This window comes from Ruditapes philippinarum, unplaced genomic scaffold, assembly GCF_026571515.1.
Source record: "Ruditapes philippinarum isolate M1 unplaced genomic scaffold, ASM2657151v2 ctg7450_1_1_1_1, whole genome shotgun sequence".
Classification (NCBI taxonomy): Eukaryota; Metazoa; Mollusca; class Bivalvia; order Venerida; family Veneridae; genus Ruditapes; species Ruditapes philippinarum.
In genome coordinates, this window is record NW_026855393.1 from 25,022 (window position 1) to 42,439 (window position 17,418).

The 17,418-nt window shown below is 28.9% G+C and overlaps 1 protein-coding gene across 1 annotated transcript; it reads right to left on the minus strand.

Annotated features, from left to right (window-relative positions):
• Positions 1–2,405: 2,405 nt before the first annotated feature.
• Positions 2,406–14,209, minus strand: LOC132743156 (uncharacterized). Its single transcript, XM_060731683.1, has 8 exons — positions 13,967–14,209; positions 11,572–11,612; positions 10,361–11,056; positions 8,883–9,001; positions 8,509–8,567; positions 7,885–8,064; positions 2,811–2,921; positions 2,406–2,457 (listed from the first exon to the last, which is right to left on the minus strand). The coding sequence occupies exons 2-8, from the start codon at positions 11,594–11,596 to the stop codon at positions 2,406–2,408; spliced, it is 1,242 nt and encodes a 413-aa protein (XP_060587666.1). The 5' UTR covers positions 11,597–11,612; positions 13,967–14,209.
• Positions 14,210–17,418: the final 3,209 nt, after the last annotated feature.

Sequence of the window (17,418 nt, forward strand, 5' to 3'; positions counted from 1 at the left end):
GCATTTGTTCTTGCTTTGAAAGTCATGTTAAGCCTAAGTGAGATACCGTGGTTTTGACATACTTAAAAGTCGTAGATGAACATTTTCTAAAGCGTGTAATGCTTTTGTTTTTTATCTATTTTGTCAACAAACTGTTTTTAGATATTAAATGAAAATAAATCGTGTATTCGAATGTACTGCACACCGTTTGAAGGAATATAATACAAATAATGTAACATCTTAATTAACAGCTTTTGCAGGACAGTCAATGGATCAGAATCATATTTTATCACACATCGCTTTGTGATTGAGGGATATGATGATCCCGCAAAACCATAGATGATCAGTCTTGGATTTTTTAATCGACCAGTCATGTGATCACACTTAATTTTTGAAATTGTATGGCAATTGTCTATGAACATGAAATATACCTTATAAACAAAAGATTGTCTAAAGCTTATGAAAGCATAAACATGGTGCATCGTCTTACAAATGATCGAACTAATGTCAATAATCATTAAAAAAACTCATGAAATACTTATTACATAACTTTTACTTGATAAGTGTTCATTGCAATGTAGAAAACTTTGATAAATAAATAACGCATCGTTTCATTATTCATTGTAATACGCAAATGTTAAGTGGATACAGAAGTAAACCTCATGTTTGTTAATATACGAGTAGTTGTACGTATTCCTCAATTAAATATATTTTGAAACACAAATTATATATGTTTTCGTTTTCCTTTTGCAATTTAACAGAATACATTTTTAATTCTATTGTCTTTATTCTAAGAACAGAAACAAATATACTAACTATGGAATAAAACAAACTCATAACACCATAACAAGGTAATAATGATGATGGTATATTTTTCACCATTCATAACGGCAAAAATAAAGCTTAACTGACTACATTGTATATACATGAAAATAATGACAAATTAACAAAATTAAATAAAAAAAGATATTGGATAGTAACCTTAGATAAAAAGGACAGTAAATAAGTTGTTGATAAAGTTTAAGATGTTCTTTTAATCACAATAGGTACTATAAACATTCTTATGCAATGCAAACATTTATATATATATATATATATCTTTTTTTCAATTTTTCAAACATTTGCCGCTCTTTAAAACATCAATACGCATTGAATGCATATAAAATGGGTTATGTCCTGAAAACTCTCAAAAATTTGAAGCGAATTAACAATTAAAATGTCTTTCTTTTTAATTTGTGATTATAAAGACTATCATAATAATAATTAATGTCGGCAAGAAAGGGAATATCATTAACTAATTGGATGCCAAGTTTCAGCATGATTTTTAAAACATTCTATGAGTACTATCATTATATCAAATTTTCTGGATAATATTGTTGCAAAAAAAACAAACAAATCTGGCTTAATAATAATATGGCAAAAACAAATCTGTCTAGATTATATCATGTCGAAAACACATCTACAAAATTAAACAAACAAGTATAGCATGATGATTGCTTTAAGCAGCACTGGTACAATCCAAAAAAAATTATTTTTTTTTTAATTGTTGGCCTCTGTTGATCATCTTCGATTACAATTCGTAGTATTGTTAAAATGATGATTGAATGTTCTTAATTTACGATAATCAACAAAAATATCTAAATTCAATTATTTTGGGGGGAGAAAGTTGATTTTTGTACATATTGATATGAAAATGTAATGAAAATAGAAATAAAAAATGAAATGACGTTTTCTTTAATTTATGTATAATTGTATTGATACCTTTGCTAAATGATGTTGTGTAGTTTTGTGCTTTTGAACAAAAATTAATAAAGCAAGCCTCGCATGCTTTAAAAACAAAACAACACAATAGTTTATGCATCAATTTTGGAAAATAGAAAAGTTCAAAAATTAATAAAAAAAGAAAAATTAAGATAGCTTTTGAAAATAATATCTATGACTATATAAGATATTGCATTCATTTGTTAAGCAAACAAAATATAAAGAAGGGTTTACACTAAAATAATCTGATTAACACATCTCCCTCCCACATATCCATCGCAGAGTCATCCCGAACACGAAAACATCAAAAACTAACCATATTGTTTCATGTTTAAATCTACATTCAATTTCAACTTTTCTAAGTGCGAAGTTAAAAAAAATTGTATTATCAGATTGTTATTTGTACATTGAATTACATTTCTCTTCAACTTTACTGAACGTTGTTTTTATTGTCAAATAAGAAACGAGAACAAAGATCTATAAGGCAAGGATGCAGCACCCAGACACACCCAAGCTACTGCAGCCTTGTGATTTGTTGTGATGATTTAATAATGAAGAACGTTGATTTTGCGATGTCTTATATTATCAGTGATTAAAATCGTAGTCTGTATCGTGATGTGTAAAAAGTCATCTAAAGAACATTTTGTAGCTCTATTGCATATTATTCAAAATGCACTGAATGGCCAAAGAACGAATTCTTGGACGTTGAATCTCAAACTGAAAAAGGAGATATTGTTAGTTAGTTAAATAAAAACATTAATCTGAAATTAAAGTCCCGTTTCCCATAGCTAAATGACTAAAATCTTTATTTTCCTAACAGATTCAAATTTATCTATATTATTTAAGAAAACTTTATTTTTAAAGACCTGATTAATAATGTTATATGATTGTGATATGCTTCAAAACATTTTAATTTTTTCCTGAATTCCAACATGAAATAGACAAAGTATGTTAATCGGCGTAGGGAAAGATGTACCGAGATAATCCAAACATTTGTGAAGTATGATTAAAAAAAAAAAACCTTTATAACTTGTATGACTGTGTTTTTCTTTCACTTTTTAATAACTTACCCTCGATTCTGTATCAATGTAGTCATACATAGATTGTCCAGATTTAGTACTGTCTCTGTGTCCAGACGCTGATATTGGGTGTATGTAGGTAGGAGACGGGTATATATAGGTCTGTAAATGAATAAAACATGATACAAAATGTATCTGTAGGAATGATATGAAATTTGTATGGACATTGACTGACTAATATCAAATGAACAAAAACTTGACTTAGGATCGAAAAAAAGCGCAACGGTCACGAAATAAATGCAACACCTTGCATGTTTTTTGGACATCAAACAATGATTTGAAAACGCCGAACATTTAATTTTCATTTTTCACTTTGCTTTTAAAGTGAGGATGCCTATAAAAATAACCAAATTATATTGATCTCAGTTATCATATCATATAAGTTTCATTAGTTAGAAAAGAAGCAATATTATTGTTTAAAGACCCTCAAAAAAAACCAAGGGTTATTTTTCTTTTACCATTTTGGTAAAGGTTGATTATAAAAAAAATGATACAATAAAATTTGGCGAAACATTTAAACGTAGGGAACTTTTTAAGTGCTTAAACATATTTGGGTTGTTGGGCAAAGGTCCCTGAAAAATTTTAAATTCTTGATTTTTTTTAAGTAACCAAAAGCAAAGGGCAAGTCCAGAGTTTTTCTGCTTTATATTTTTTCAATTTCCTTACAGAGTGTGCAAAATTTCAAAAATTGGTTTTTCGTGTTCTTTGTTTTTTTTTTGTAACCAAAACATATTTCGATGGTACAGAAAAAAAAACTGCCTTTTTTAAAATGAGAAATAATACTGAATTATTTTAAAATAAACAAAAGGAGTAATTAAATTCAATTTAAAATTTTTTATTTTTGGGAAAGAATTAAATGCTAAAATATATGCAATAGTAAAAAACAGTAAGTCAGACTTTTGTTGATTTCAAATTTATCTTTCCTTGGAAATTTAGACCTTTCAACCCAAAATGTTAAGTTGAAGGGCAAATAACTCGAAGACGAGCTTGATGACTCTAATTTAGGCGATATTTGTTAAAACAAATCAAAGTTTAAATGAATATCCCATTATGCAGTTTTCATTCTGCGCTTTTTCCTTCCACTATATCAATGGAAACATTTCATTAAGAATAATAAACACTTGCTGAATAGGAAAAAAAGGGAATATTAAACCTCCTCGCCCGTTACTATCTTTGTAAAATAATCATTTGAGCGCGTCCATGAAGAAAATTTCAGTTTTCTGGCATTTCTGGTCTCATACCGGATTAGGCTTGGCCACGAGGTTCAAAGCGGTTTTGGAAACCATTTGAAAGAATTTAGACTCACTTCAGTCTGTGTAACCGGATTGTCTTCTATGTGTGCTACCTCCCTTGACAAGTCCAATTCTTTGATCACTGTAAAAAAAATTATACAAAAGAAAATGTTTTATGTTTCTAATGTAATGTTTTTACTTCAATTCAATATTTGAATTTTTTTTCCATACAAGCAAGTTTGAACTTACCATACCTCAACAAGTCCTCCAAATTAAATGACAGGGAAACCATTTGAATTTTCATTAGTTATACAATGCATCGAATCAAGCAACTCTAACTTCAGTACCTGTCAAACAAATATACTCGTTACTGTCTTAAATTTTTTGAAGTGTTTTTTGTAAAATTTCATCATCTAGCCCAAACCCAAATTAAAATTTTAAAAGATATTTTAAATTTTAATACAGAGATTTTTGTGAAAGAAAATGGAATTTTTTTTTTTTGCATACGGAGTTAACATGGCCCTTTTAGACCTCAATTTAAGGGTGTTGTGAAAAACTTATTGAAAGTACAAAAACGTTACCTTTTTTTTCCCTTCCCTTTGTTTTCTTCATTAAAGAACAATAATCACCCCCAGAAGAATGACCAAAAACCCCCCCGCCCACATCCACAGAAAACCAATGATGTCGTTTTTATGTAAGGCAAATTCTCCCTTTTGTATGCAGCTGGGGACCATAATATATGAAATCGTTATCCTTTGTGCATCTGAAAATATTAAAAATTTAAATGTTAAAATTTTTGATCAGCTAAAATAAATATTTTTAAACCAAATATGCTTCTCTAAGCAAACATTGATAATAAATCTTAAAAGATTCCTTTTTTCTTAAAAGTCATCTTAAGCATTCTTATTTATACACTTAAAAAAAGCAATTATGCTATATTATTTTGTATTGTCAGCAAAGTTTTTCCATTCTTTAGGTTATAATTCTAAAAATTACAATTCTTCTTTAAAAACCCCAAAAACAATGGAGAAAGGGGCCCCTTTTTATAACATTTTTTCAAAAAAACGATTGATGGGAAAATAGTCGTAGATAAAAATTGACGAAGACTAATATAAAACGACGAAAAAAAAAAGGACGAAGTTTAAAAAATCTATGAAAAAATTAAAGACGCCCAAACTTCCCTAAAGACCCTGATTGTTTTTTTGATTAAATATTTTTACTTGGTGTGTATACCACACGAAAAAAAAAAGTATATATATAAAAATTTATGAAAAAATAAAAAAATTTTTTCAAACATCAAATAAAAAATGTAAATGTGAAACTGAAAAATTTTTGTCCCACGTTACTTTAATCATTTAAATTTTAACATCCCATTCTTTTTTTAAATTTTGGAAAAAATTTGATTTTAAAATTTATAGAAAATAAATTTAAAATTTAAACCCCCCTTTTATTAACATAAAAAGGGTTAAAATCGGGAAAATATCTTTAAAATAATGCTTTTGGAATTTAAAATATTGACAAATTTTAAATTTGAGAAAATCATATTTTAAAAAAAAAACCCTTTGAAAAAAACTGTTTAAAACAGAAAACATAATTGGAACTTTTGTTTAAATAGAAATGTTTAAATCAGGACGATTATAAAATAAGACATTTGGTAAAAAGAAAAGTTTAATGAAAAAAAAATACCTTGTCTTGATTAATTTTGGGGAAAAAAAAATTCTAGAAACACCAACGTTTAAATTAAAAAAATAATTTGTTACTCTTGAAAAAACAAAAAAGCCCTTTGTGTGGGGGCCATCAAAAAACGATTTAAATTTTGATAAATTTAAGCTTTAACCATCAAAAAAATTATTCTTAAAATTAAAAAAAATTTAAATTGTAAAGGGTTTAAAAATTTTAATTTTTAATAAATTAAATTTTAAATTAAATTTCAACTTTTTGATGATTTATTCAAAAATTTAAAAAAACGAATAAGGATAAAATCCCAAAGCCCCAATTTGTTTTCAAAAAAATTGAGGGTTTAATGATCGAATAAAAATTGCCTGTGTTGTTACTTACTTGCAAATCCATAGGACTTCTTTTTGGGGATCATTTAAAAAACGGGAAACCCCCGGGTTTTGGCATACATTTTTCCCAAAAGTTTGCATTTTTTGAGTTCAACGGATTTTGCCGGGAGGACCCCGGGGAACAATCTTTGAAAAGTTTCCCCATGCTCTGTTTAATCAAAATTTTCAAAAAGCCTTTGTCCCTTTAAAATTTCTTTATAACTGTCAATTTTTACAGAAAAACACATCCCCAAAGGGGAATATATCTATAATATATCGTTTGCTCCAGTGTTTCAAAGTACAAAATAAAAAAGTTTTTAATTTTGAAAATAAAAATTTAGTATTATTAAAAAAACATTTTTATGCGGAAAAAAAAATTGCCCTTTTAAAAACAAACCCCATTTAAGTAGAAAAAAGAAGAAAAAAGAAAAACAAAAGTCATACACATTTTTAAATCATAAATTTTTTATTATAAAGAAAAGGGATAAATTTTTTTTACAACTGTTTTTTATGTTTAAAGATCAAGTTAAACCTGACTTCGTTTAGTAATCACAAAACCATAGCTGCATAATGTTGTGTTCAGCTACGATTTATATAGCATTTTCATGTGTATTAAGCTAATTTTCAAGTAAAAAAAAGTTATTTACATATTGCAAACGAACAAAAAACTAATTTACATACCGGTATAACAAACGAATTAATAACGTAATTTAATTATTGCAAACCACACGTTTAATCCAAGTAAATAACAAGATTTGGGTAAAATTTTATGCAAAAATAGCGTTATTGCGAGGGCATGCAGTAAAAAATACTGCAAATTAAAATAAATTTGGTCCTAAATCATGTAAAAAATTATTTTAATTTTCAAAACTTTTTTAAAAATTCTAAAAATATCTTGTACCCTTATAAATTTAAAAAGTTTTTTTAAATTTTTCTGGTAGCATGCATCTTAAATATCAGAGACATTCAATAGTACATGTGCAACTTCTTCGTGAATTGAATATAAGTGCGAAATAAATTAATGTTAACAAATGTTTTTATCTATACGAAAACAATAATCTAAAATAATCTTCTATTATTCGGCTGCAAGGCAGCAGAATCTTACATGATTTTTAATAAGACGCATGATTTACTGCGGAATGGCACGAATTTTTTTTGCGAGGGGCCGGGAAAAAAAACACAAGTTTTCAAAAAAAAAAAATTTTTTTCCCCCCATTTCATTTTACTTTTTTACACTTCTTTAGCAAAACTTAAAAATTTTTGGGTTTTTGGGGGGCCCAAAAAAATTTATTTACATTTTCCTGAAAAGGAAAGAATATGTTTTCCCTTTTCTCCCGTTAAAAAAGAATGTACCGGGTTGGGAAAAAGTTTTGTAGTTTCCCCAGATAAACCAGGCAAAATTTATTTTAAAACGTTTTCCCCCCTGAAAAGGGGGAAAATTTTTTAAATTTTTATGCAGAAAACCCGCCTGACCATTCTTTTTTCAAACCGTTTAAACCCTTTTTTCGTCGCTTGGGTTTTTTTTTAAATTTTAAAAGGGGTTTTTTAAAAATTTTTTCCACAAATGTGGGAAAAGTAAAAAATTTTTTGATTTTCCCCAGTTAAAGAATTTGATAAAAAATATTTAAAAATTTATATGTGTTATCATTGGTTTACATTTTGTAAATAGGAAAAATTTTCAAACCAAAAAATCCCTATAAAAAATATGTGCTTTTGCTATGGGCCCTTTTTTTTTTTAAAATTTTTAGATTTAAAAAAATTTAATAACTGGGTTTTCCTTCCCTTTACCTTTTTTTAATGCTGGCATTAACAATCGATTCATTTACATATATTTCGAAGACTTCGTTGTCTATGTTCAAACTTGAGGTCGTCAAGTTCAAAGTTGCATTTGCTATTTTGTCACCAATGACAGTTATATTTGAGTCAGCATTTACTACAACAGTGTAATTACAAACGACACTTCCATTACTAAAAAATACACAAACAAAAACAACAATAAAAAACAAACAAACGCAAAAACAGTTTAGTTTACAACGAGACTTTCTTAAAATGAAAACAAAACTTTCATTACGTCAATGCAGAAAAATGCAGAATGTGCTTACTGTGATTTCATCATTCTATATATATCAAAACATCCATTTTGTAAGTTACTGCTGTCCTTTTCTGCACTTTGCAAAAAAACAATCTTTCACTAAAATTTATTTATAATTTTGCTCTATTTAACAACGATTGTTGGACAAAAACAAATTCATTTAAAATAAACTCGTGCATGCATAATATTTAAAATCTTTATCCATTTAATATCCATGTAACTTCCTTTAAGTAGAATGGCATTTCGATTTGAAAATAGTGAAGCATTTAAAGATCTCAAAAAATCTTAGTTGTAAACATTATCAAATGAAAAAGTCATACCTGAAATTATTTATAATTACATGGTTAAAACCTGATATATCTTCATATGTCTCATACAGCTGAAATGTATTGAAATATTCTCTTATAATAAGATTAAGAAATTATGGAGGCACATTGTACTTTTTTTTTCAAAATATCGATACGGAACATTGAAACATATAAAGGTTTTCAACACAAGTACATGTTCATATGACAAATATTCATCATTTGCATATTGTACAATTCAATACAAATAAACCTTGTCAATGCATTTGCATGGTTAATCTACAATGTTTACGATAAAGTTATTTAACATTTACATATTGAATCCAAATCAAAAATCCAATTTAAAAGATAAGTGGTTTAGATTGCGAATGCATATAGAGATAGCTTACCTTAGTCCTGAAAGAACGTTTGTAGGCTTTGTATATGTCTGACGATTTATCTTTTAATGACTCATTATATGTTGCGTTTGATAAGCTGATTTGCAAGTCAATGTTAATTCTCAGAGAACCTGAAAATGTAATTAAAGTGTATTAGTCAACAATGGAACGTCTGTAATAAAGAATGATAATAATATGGTTTTATTCAGAATTCAAAAAAAAATTACACATGTATTTTGTCGGAAGGTATTGTTGACAATATGATTGAACTGAGTTAATTTTAGGAATAATCATTAATTAACTTTTCAATATTAGGCACTTTTCACTATAAATGTAAGGCTAATATGAAGTTCGCCACGACATTATTAACATAAAACAAGACTTTTATGCATAAAGTATGAGAAAACTCGGTCAATATGAGATTAGCGAATTGTGATTGGCTCTCCAGCTCAGCTATTATGAATCTGTTTTTGTCATTAAAAAAGTCGCCATTTTGAATTGCTGCAATTTAGGTTTCCGAGACATTTTTAAAACAAGAATCTTATTTACAATACCTCACAACAATGGAATTTCACATTAGTTATTTTTTATTCATGAAGTAGGTAACTTTTTTGGTAATGTGTAGTTAATTAATATAATTGTCAATAATTAAGTGTTTTCATAATGGTCATGTTATTGGGCTTTAGACTGTCATATTAATATGACACTCTTCAGCCCAATAACAGAACAGAACAAAAAATTTATTTTCTAGACTTATACAAAGTACATCGTCTTGTTAACATGAATTGAATAATATATACAACATAATCACATAAATATATGTATGGCGAGTCATTATAGTAAATATAAACATAACAATTACAAGCACCAAATTCATGAGAGGATAAACTACAATTGAGAGTTCAAAATTGTATTTCTTAGCTTTAAAGCTTCTTTGATATATTTGCAAACATTTATTAATATTTTTTTATTTTTAATACACAATAATTCAGTAAATTTAAACATAGATGGTCTGTTTATAATAGTAACTTTATATATTTTTACGTAAATCTACAAAACTTGAACACACACATATGAAATGATACTCATCCTCTATACCAAAACATTACAGCACTGACAGTATCTTTGTTCACGAGGAATGTTATTAGTGGCAAACCTTCCTGTTTGTATTTTGAGAGGATGAACAGATAGTCTTAATCGACAAAAATACATTCTAAATTTACGTGGTAAAATGTCAAGATAATTTTCGTATCTAAGACACGATTTAAAATGTTTGTAATTACATAAAACAGAACTTCGATCTAGGATACTAGATACAATAACAAGGGCATAATAAAACACTTAATTATTTACTTTATAGTAAAAAAAAATAATTAATAAATTTATTGTTTCCGTCATTGCTCCTAAGAAGTACATCAATTAAAGCAATGGCGGAATTCTCAAAAAAACATTTTAATAGCACAGCAGTCAAATAGGAAACAATTACTCACTTAAATATTTCGTTTCACCAGGATATTTAGTGGTCGTGTCTGGCTGTTTTGTTGAAGTTGCTATCGAAGTTGATGAGTCCGATGAACTTATTGTCGTATCTCTTGAATCTGTTGTATTTATTTCAGTCGTAGTTGTTTCATTGAAAACAGTTACTGTTGAATGTGATCCTGATTGGCCTGTTTCCGTTGTTGTTACTATTACGGTACTTAAATTTGATGCTGTTGTATTTGGCTGTAGTGTTGTTGATTCAGTTACGGTTTGATTGGTGGTTGAGACAGGTTTAGTCGAACTTTTGTTTGTTGTTGTTGTAGTTGGGTCTTCTGTTGTTAATGTTGTCTTTGCTAGTGTTGTTGTTGTTTCCGTCATAGTCCCTGATGTTTTTGTGGTTGATTTTGGTGTTGTTGTTACCTCTTGTGTTGTTGTAGCTGTTTCTGTTGTTTCTACAGTTTGTTCGGATACAGTAGATGATGACTGTGTTGTTGTTGTTGATGGTGATGTGGTAGTTGTTTTTGTTGTCGTTTTTGTTGAAGTAAGCGCTGATGTTGAAGCTGATTCTGGTGCTGCTGGTGCTGCTGTTGCTGCTGTTGCTGCTGTTGTTTCTGTTGTTGTTGATGATCTTGTTGTCAATGGCTCTGTTGTTGTAGCTGTTTTTGTAGATGTTATTGCTGAATCTCTTATTATTCCATTTACCAGTACTATAGAATCGACAAAAATATTTTGTAAGATGATGTATTCGTAATTAACCACGTACAAAAAACAGCAACAAAAAAATAGAAATGTATTATATCACAATTTCATTTACTGGTTATTAAAGTCATATGTAGAAAACGTGGGTAATATCGAATTCTTCTAGTACTGAAATAATTGGATTGACCAATATTTATATCTTGAATAATTTTACTTGTGTTTATATACTTATATACTGTTTATAAAAACAGCGTAAGCTTTTATCCTTAAATTAATATATATTATTACTTAAATTTCCATATCAAATTTACTACAATTTGACGTGGTATCACACGTTTTCGTTATGAATAATTATATTTTCCGCATGCAAAAATAAAACTAACTCTGTAGATAAATACAATATCAAATCAACATTGAATAAAAATAATTTCAACCTTCAAATTTTATTAAAAATTAAGCATATTTACGCTTCATATTATTTTAAAAATTAATTATCTTTTGGTGACTTTTTTCGGAAACTTACCAAAAAATAACACTGAATACCTCATTTTTGCAATTTCGTAACTGAAAAAAGAAATTTTTTGTAGAAAAAGACATGTTTATGCAATGTACATTTTCGACAACTGGTTAAGATAACACCAAATTGTCGACACAAGACTCGCGAAAAAAGTGACTCGAGAGGGACAGCGGATACCGTGTGAATGATGCAAGAAACTGAGGCTTTAGAATGTACGTATATGAACTATGAACAGAATTGACCTGAGACTTATTAATTTTCGTAAACCTTTTCGTGAGTTTCCGTAATTTACTACGATTTACTAATCGATTTTATTAATAGGAATGTTCATGATACTTTATGTTATATAAACGTCCGGATGGCCTAGTCTTAAGTATGATAGCATAGCAATCCCGAAGTTGCAAGTTCGAATCCTCAACAAACAATTACTTTTCAGATTTCTTTAATTATCTGTTTATGATGTGCACCATTAGTGGATGAACCATTTCTTTATCTTATTGTGTCTTTTCTTTAAAAAAAATCATAACTTTGATATGTAGATCCTTATTTAATATTTAATAATTTCAATTTGTACAGTAGTAAAATGGATAATTAGAATGCACAAAAACATAGTAGTCAAGTTTTACAAAATATGATAATAATAAAAACATTAAAATGTTTCATTAAGATTCGAAGTTACGTCCTACAATTTGAAACTAAAAGTCTTAAATCCTTATCACAGAGGGTAGTTAGGCAAGTGTTGTGTTAGCAACTTTAAGTTTTACATCATATATTGCCAAAGAATACTCTGATTATTATCTTTAACATCAATGTTGACGTTTAAAATGTGATTTTGATGTTTTGAAAGTTGCAGAAACTCGTCATTAACACGTGATTTTTTCAGAAATAGTGGGTCACCATGGATATAATTTGAACCATACACAAGCGTGCCAAATTAGATTGCAGGGGTATTAAATATAAAAGTTAAATAATAAATATTATATTATATTATGTTATATGTTATTATGTGATATAATACTTTATGTTATGCTATGTTAGGTTTTTATAAATTATTTATATATATTTTCTTTAATTTCGATATTTTCAGTGTCTCGAAGTACAATTTCAGCCCAAACAGTTATTTTCACACCATAATCCTTTGTTTATCTCGACTAATAATTTTTCGTCTGTCCCACGCAGTGGTGTAAAACAATTAAAAACTATCTGTGATTGTACATACTATTAATTTTGAATAAAAGACAGGAATGAATTTGTGAAATTAAGAATTCAAAAAGCATTTTATATATCACGTTGTGCATGTGGATCTTAAGGTTTTTAAATTGATACGGGTACGCTTAGGGCAATGAGAGTGGATATCAAAAAAAAGTGACCTTGACCTACAACAAGGTGAAAAAGTCAAATTAGCTGAGGAACTGAAAAGCTAAAAGAGTGAATGATATTATATGTAACAATTTCATTTCTGAATTGATGGTGATATTTTGGTTGTTTAGTTTAATTTTAATGAATTGTTAGTCGCCGATATGCTCAAATAGTTTCATCGAGTGGTAAAACAAAATGTGAGTGGCGAAAGCTATTTGTCTTATATTAGAAGAATCAATCTAAAAACGTATTATTAAGTACAAATTATAAAACGTACTCTTCCAGGAAATGAAGGTTTAACTTAACTAAATTATGCCCTTTAAAAAAGAACAGTTGTTTATGCTAAACTGATGTTCTTTGAATACTTCAGCTAATATATCAACGTACATACAATGCTAAAAATGAACTGCTTATCTTGTTAACGTTAGGTGTGTCCGTAAAAAGATAAACAACTTGCAGTTTTAAATTCTTGTATGTGCAGATATGATTTATGCCTTTCAATATTTGTTCATACTATAAACCGATCTCCAAAGTGGTATAAAAGTAATGATTTATTGAATTTTCAATAGTTCTTGACACTTGCAGCAGTTTAGTTTAGAAAATAGCTCACTTGAAAATGAATTTGCTATGACGTACATATTCTGACAAAAAATGTTTGTTACAGATTGTTTAGAACCTTAAAATGTATCACGCCGAACTCAACGAACAAAAGTCACAGAGTAGTCCTGGTTTTCAAACAATGATTGCTTGCACGCGTGTGTGTGTACATGCGTGCGCTTGTGTGTGCGTGCGTTCGTTCATGTGTGTGTGTATTTCTCAAACAGTGTGTTATAGGCAAACGTTTAAGAAATTTACAATCTTTTTAACAGTCATTCATAACTCCTCGAAATATTACATCATTCAATTAAACTCATTTTAAATGACAAACTAATTTTCAACAAGTATTTCGAATATAAAACACAAGTATAATATGCGACAGTGATCCTAAAGGACATTATTCTTGTTCAAATCAAAGCAATAAACTAGAATAAGATTAACATACCCTTTATTTATTTGTCAGTTTTATTCCTTTTTTCTTATTGCCTTTCGTATTTATTGTGTTCTGAATGCACAACAAATAATTAGAGAGACATGTTTTAAATAAAAAGTCCAAGTCATGAACACCTTAATCGAAAACCTTCGATAAGACTTTGGTTAATAAATCAACGTTAATATATAAACGACCGTCTGATAAAAAATTTATCGCTTAACGTTTGTTATTCCTTGCTTAATATTGCAAAGAGATAAGGGGGTTATTTATCACCTGCACGTTTTATTATTGCATTTGCTAATCTTACAATGTTACTTTAAAAATAAAAAATAAAAAACTACACGTGCGGCCAACGAGGAAGAATCCTATCTTGTATTATTGTCATGCCACGTAGTTGTAATAAATCGCAAGGAAATTTTTGCTGAATCTGGAAAAAATATTTTGTCAATGATAGATAGATGAATAGATTATAGGTTCAAATACTCGAATCATAATTTAATGTTAATATTTTGTCAACAAGATTTTACATGTATTCATTTATTATTGGTTATTAGTTAGCTTTTATCCAACGACTTATTAAGCATATAACTAAATCAATACGGTATATGAGCTTTGGTATGTTAAATTTCGCCTAGTGCTTATACCAGTATGCAATCATGATAAATTTAAATGCATTTCATAAACGATTACGGATTTAGCATTTTTTCGGGGTATATCTAGCAATTACTTGTAAATTAAAACATTCTTCTCGCCAGTTGAAATATGTATGTAAGGTAGCAGCCGAAGGTCTTGTTTATGCAACAAGTGATAAGTGGACAATTGCAAATGATAAAAAAAACACAAATACTTGATAAATATAGGCTATAAACCGAAAGTTGTAAAAGTATATACCCGTGTAATAATAATCCTATTCAAGTGGGATAGAAACAAAACTGTTCTAATAATCTATTATTTTTACATAAAAAATTAAGAAAATAGATATTTCCCGTTCCATAGCAACGAAAATGATTAATTCGTTAATAAATGTGCATTGTATCGATTCGATAAAAGGCAAAGAGAAGAACGCTTTAATTTGCATAAAAAACTGAATACAGTTGATAACACTACCATAGCCAAGGTCAATGTGTTGTAGTTTATTAAATTACGTTTTTGTACTACCTACATAAAGAACCACTTGTTTGATAAAATAACTGAATTACTAAACGATATTTGCATTCACATCAATATAATATTTTCCTTTTTAAGATTTGCACCATAAATAACTCATTTTGATTTAATTTAAAACGACAACAACTTCTACAAAATTGCAACTCTAGTATTTGTTCATTAAGAATCTAAAAGTGTTTTATATTTACCTAATTTATGTATATTACTGAAGTATTGAAAAATTTTCATCTTTGAAATTGTTTGTTGTTGTTGTTTCTTTTTTGTTGTTGTTTTTTTTATGTCAGGATTTTATTGTTTATTTTTAATGCCAAATAAATCAAGATTAAAAAGTAAGTATTTTCATAGTAATTCAATGAATTCGTACATAACACTTTCTCATGACAACAATAAAGCCATTATCGTTGTTCCAAAAAATACTTTTAAACAGATGAGAAATATAAAGAGAACGACAAACTTGAGTATAAATCAGATTGCCGAGTGTTTTGATGTTATCATAGTCTAAAATAAAAACACGTCCGTGATGTCAAAATATGAAACCCCTGAAAAAAGGAACCAATGAACGAGCATCTGAAAATGATATTTCCATCGCTTTCCCTTTCCCCGTCGTCACAATATGTAAACCCCAGACAAAATGAACCAATCAATGGGCATGCTCTGCAGTTAACGCACTGTGCATGTATATGTATACGATTTAACTCTGACACATTTTCAACAGAAAAGTCCCCAAACTATGATACAAAAAGGATATAACATGTATGAAGATGATCGAGAATTTCTTAAATTTAAATCATTGGTATGTTCTGTCATTCAACAGATTTACGTCTTTTTATGACTGGATGGCTTGTCTGGGTGCTGTTTGAAAACTCATCCCTATCCACAGTATGTAGCATCACATGCGATTTTTATATCTTTGTGGTAGTTGTGTAATCGAAGCTTCAAATGTAAACCTGGTCTCGTGCGGCGTTCGCAAAATAATGCTTGTATTGGTGTTGACCTCGCAACAAGTAAAGAAAATATCACGGATGAAGGAGAATTTCGTGTTTTATGTAAGCCAATGAATGCTTTCAAATGATATATTATTAAGAGAATATTCTTTTATTTCTTTACAAGATAAAAACAATAATGTTAAATACAAGCCTCTAAGCCATAAAATGGATCTAGAAACGTAATTTGAACGAAAACTGACATTATGCTCTAGTTTTTGTTTGTTTGTTTTTTGGGTGGGTTTCTTGTTGTTTTGTTTTTAATTTACAATCGACACTTCATAGGTAAAATGCACAAATAATTCAATTAAAATTTAAATTTTTCATAGGTTTCTAAACATCAGTGAACAAGAAATAGAAATGAAATGCTAGAAACATTTGCCTATTATTTTGAATGTAAAATGTCAAATTGCCCAACGAAGTTGCAGCAGGTTTTGTATAGCAATTATGCAAGCTCATCGTGATGGCCCAGTTCGTATCGGATGTGATCACTTTAACAAACAGTCTTTCACGAACGGGTTGCCAGGTTCACCGTGAACAAAGTTTAGATTGAAGTTAAAGGATATATTGGTGACGTAATGACTTTCGCTCGTAATTCGTGGTTCTTTTGAATGATCTTGTCTGTCGTAATGCATGTGTATATGTTGATAGTAAGGTACAGGAAACAAATGTAATCTTTCTATTAACTTATTTGATTGTCCAGAAGAATTGTGTAAACTGGTCCACAACTGACCCTAAGGAAAGATTTATACTATGATGAAATGATGTCAAAAATCTACAGCGTATATGGTAAAAGAATTTGTTGTCTATGTATTTGTTTTTGTTATTGGCAGATTCGAGGCTGCAGTATTAGTTGATGTATTATGTGAAAGAATTGATGGGCGGTATCTTGACGGTACTACGGTTTTAAATCCTGTTGACGTTAATTTTGTATATATTGTTGTGTTTTGCGATAGCATTTTCGAATAATGTGTTTGGGGTGCTTCGGTTGTGAAAGTTGCTGATGTTGCACTTGCATTTATTGTTGTGTTTTGCGATAACATTATTGCATAACTTGTTTGCGGTGCTTGGGTAATGAAGTTTAATGACGTTGCGCTTGCATTTATTGTTGTGTTTTGCGATACTGTTCTCTTTGTTTGTGGTGTTTTGGTTGTGTTATTTGTTTTCATTGCGCTTGCATTCATTGTTGTGTTTTGCGTTACCATTCTTGAACTTTTTTTTTGTTGGCGATGCTTCAGTGGTGAAATTTGTTGAATGTGCGCTTGCATTTATTGTTGTGTTTTGCGAAACCGTTCTTTCACTTTTTGTTGGTGG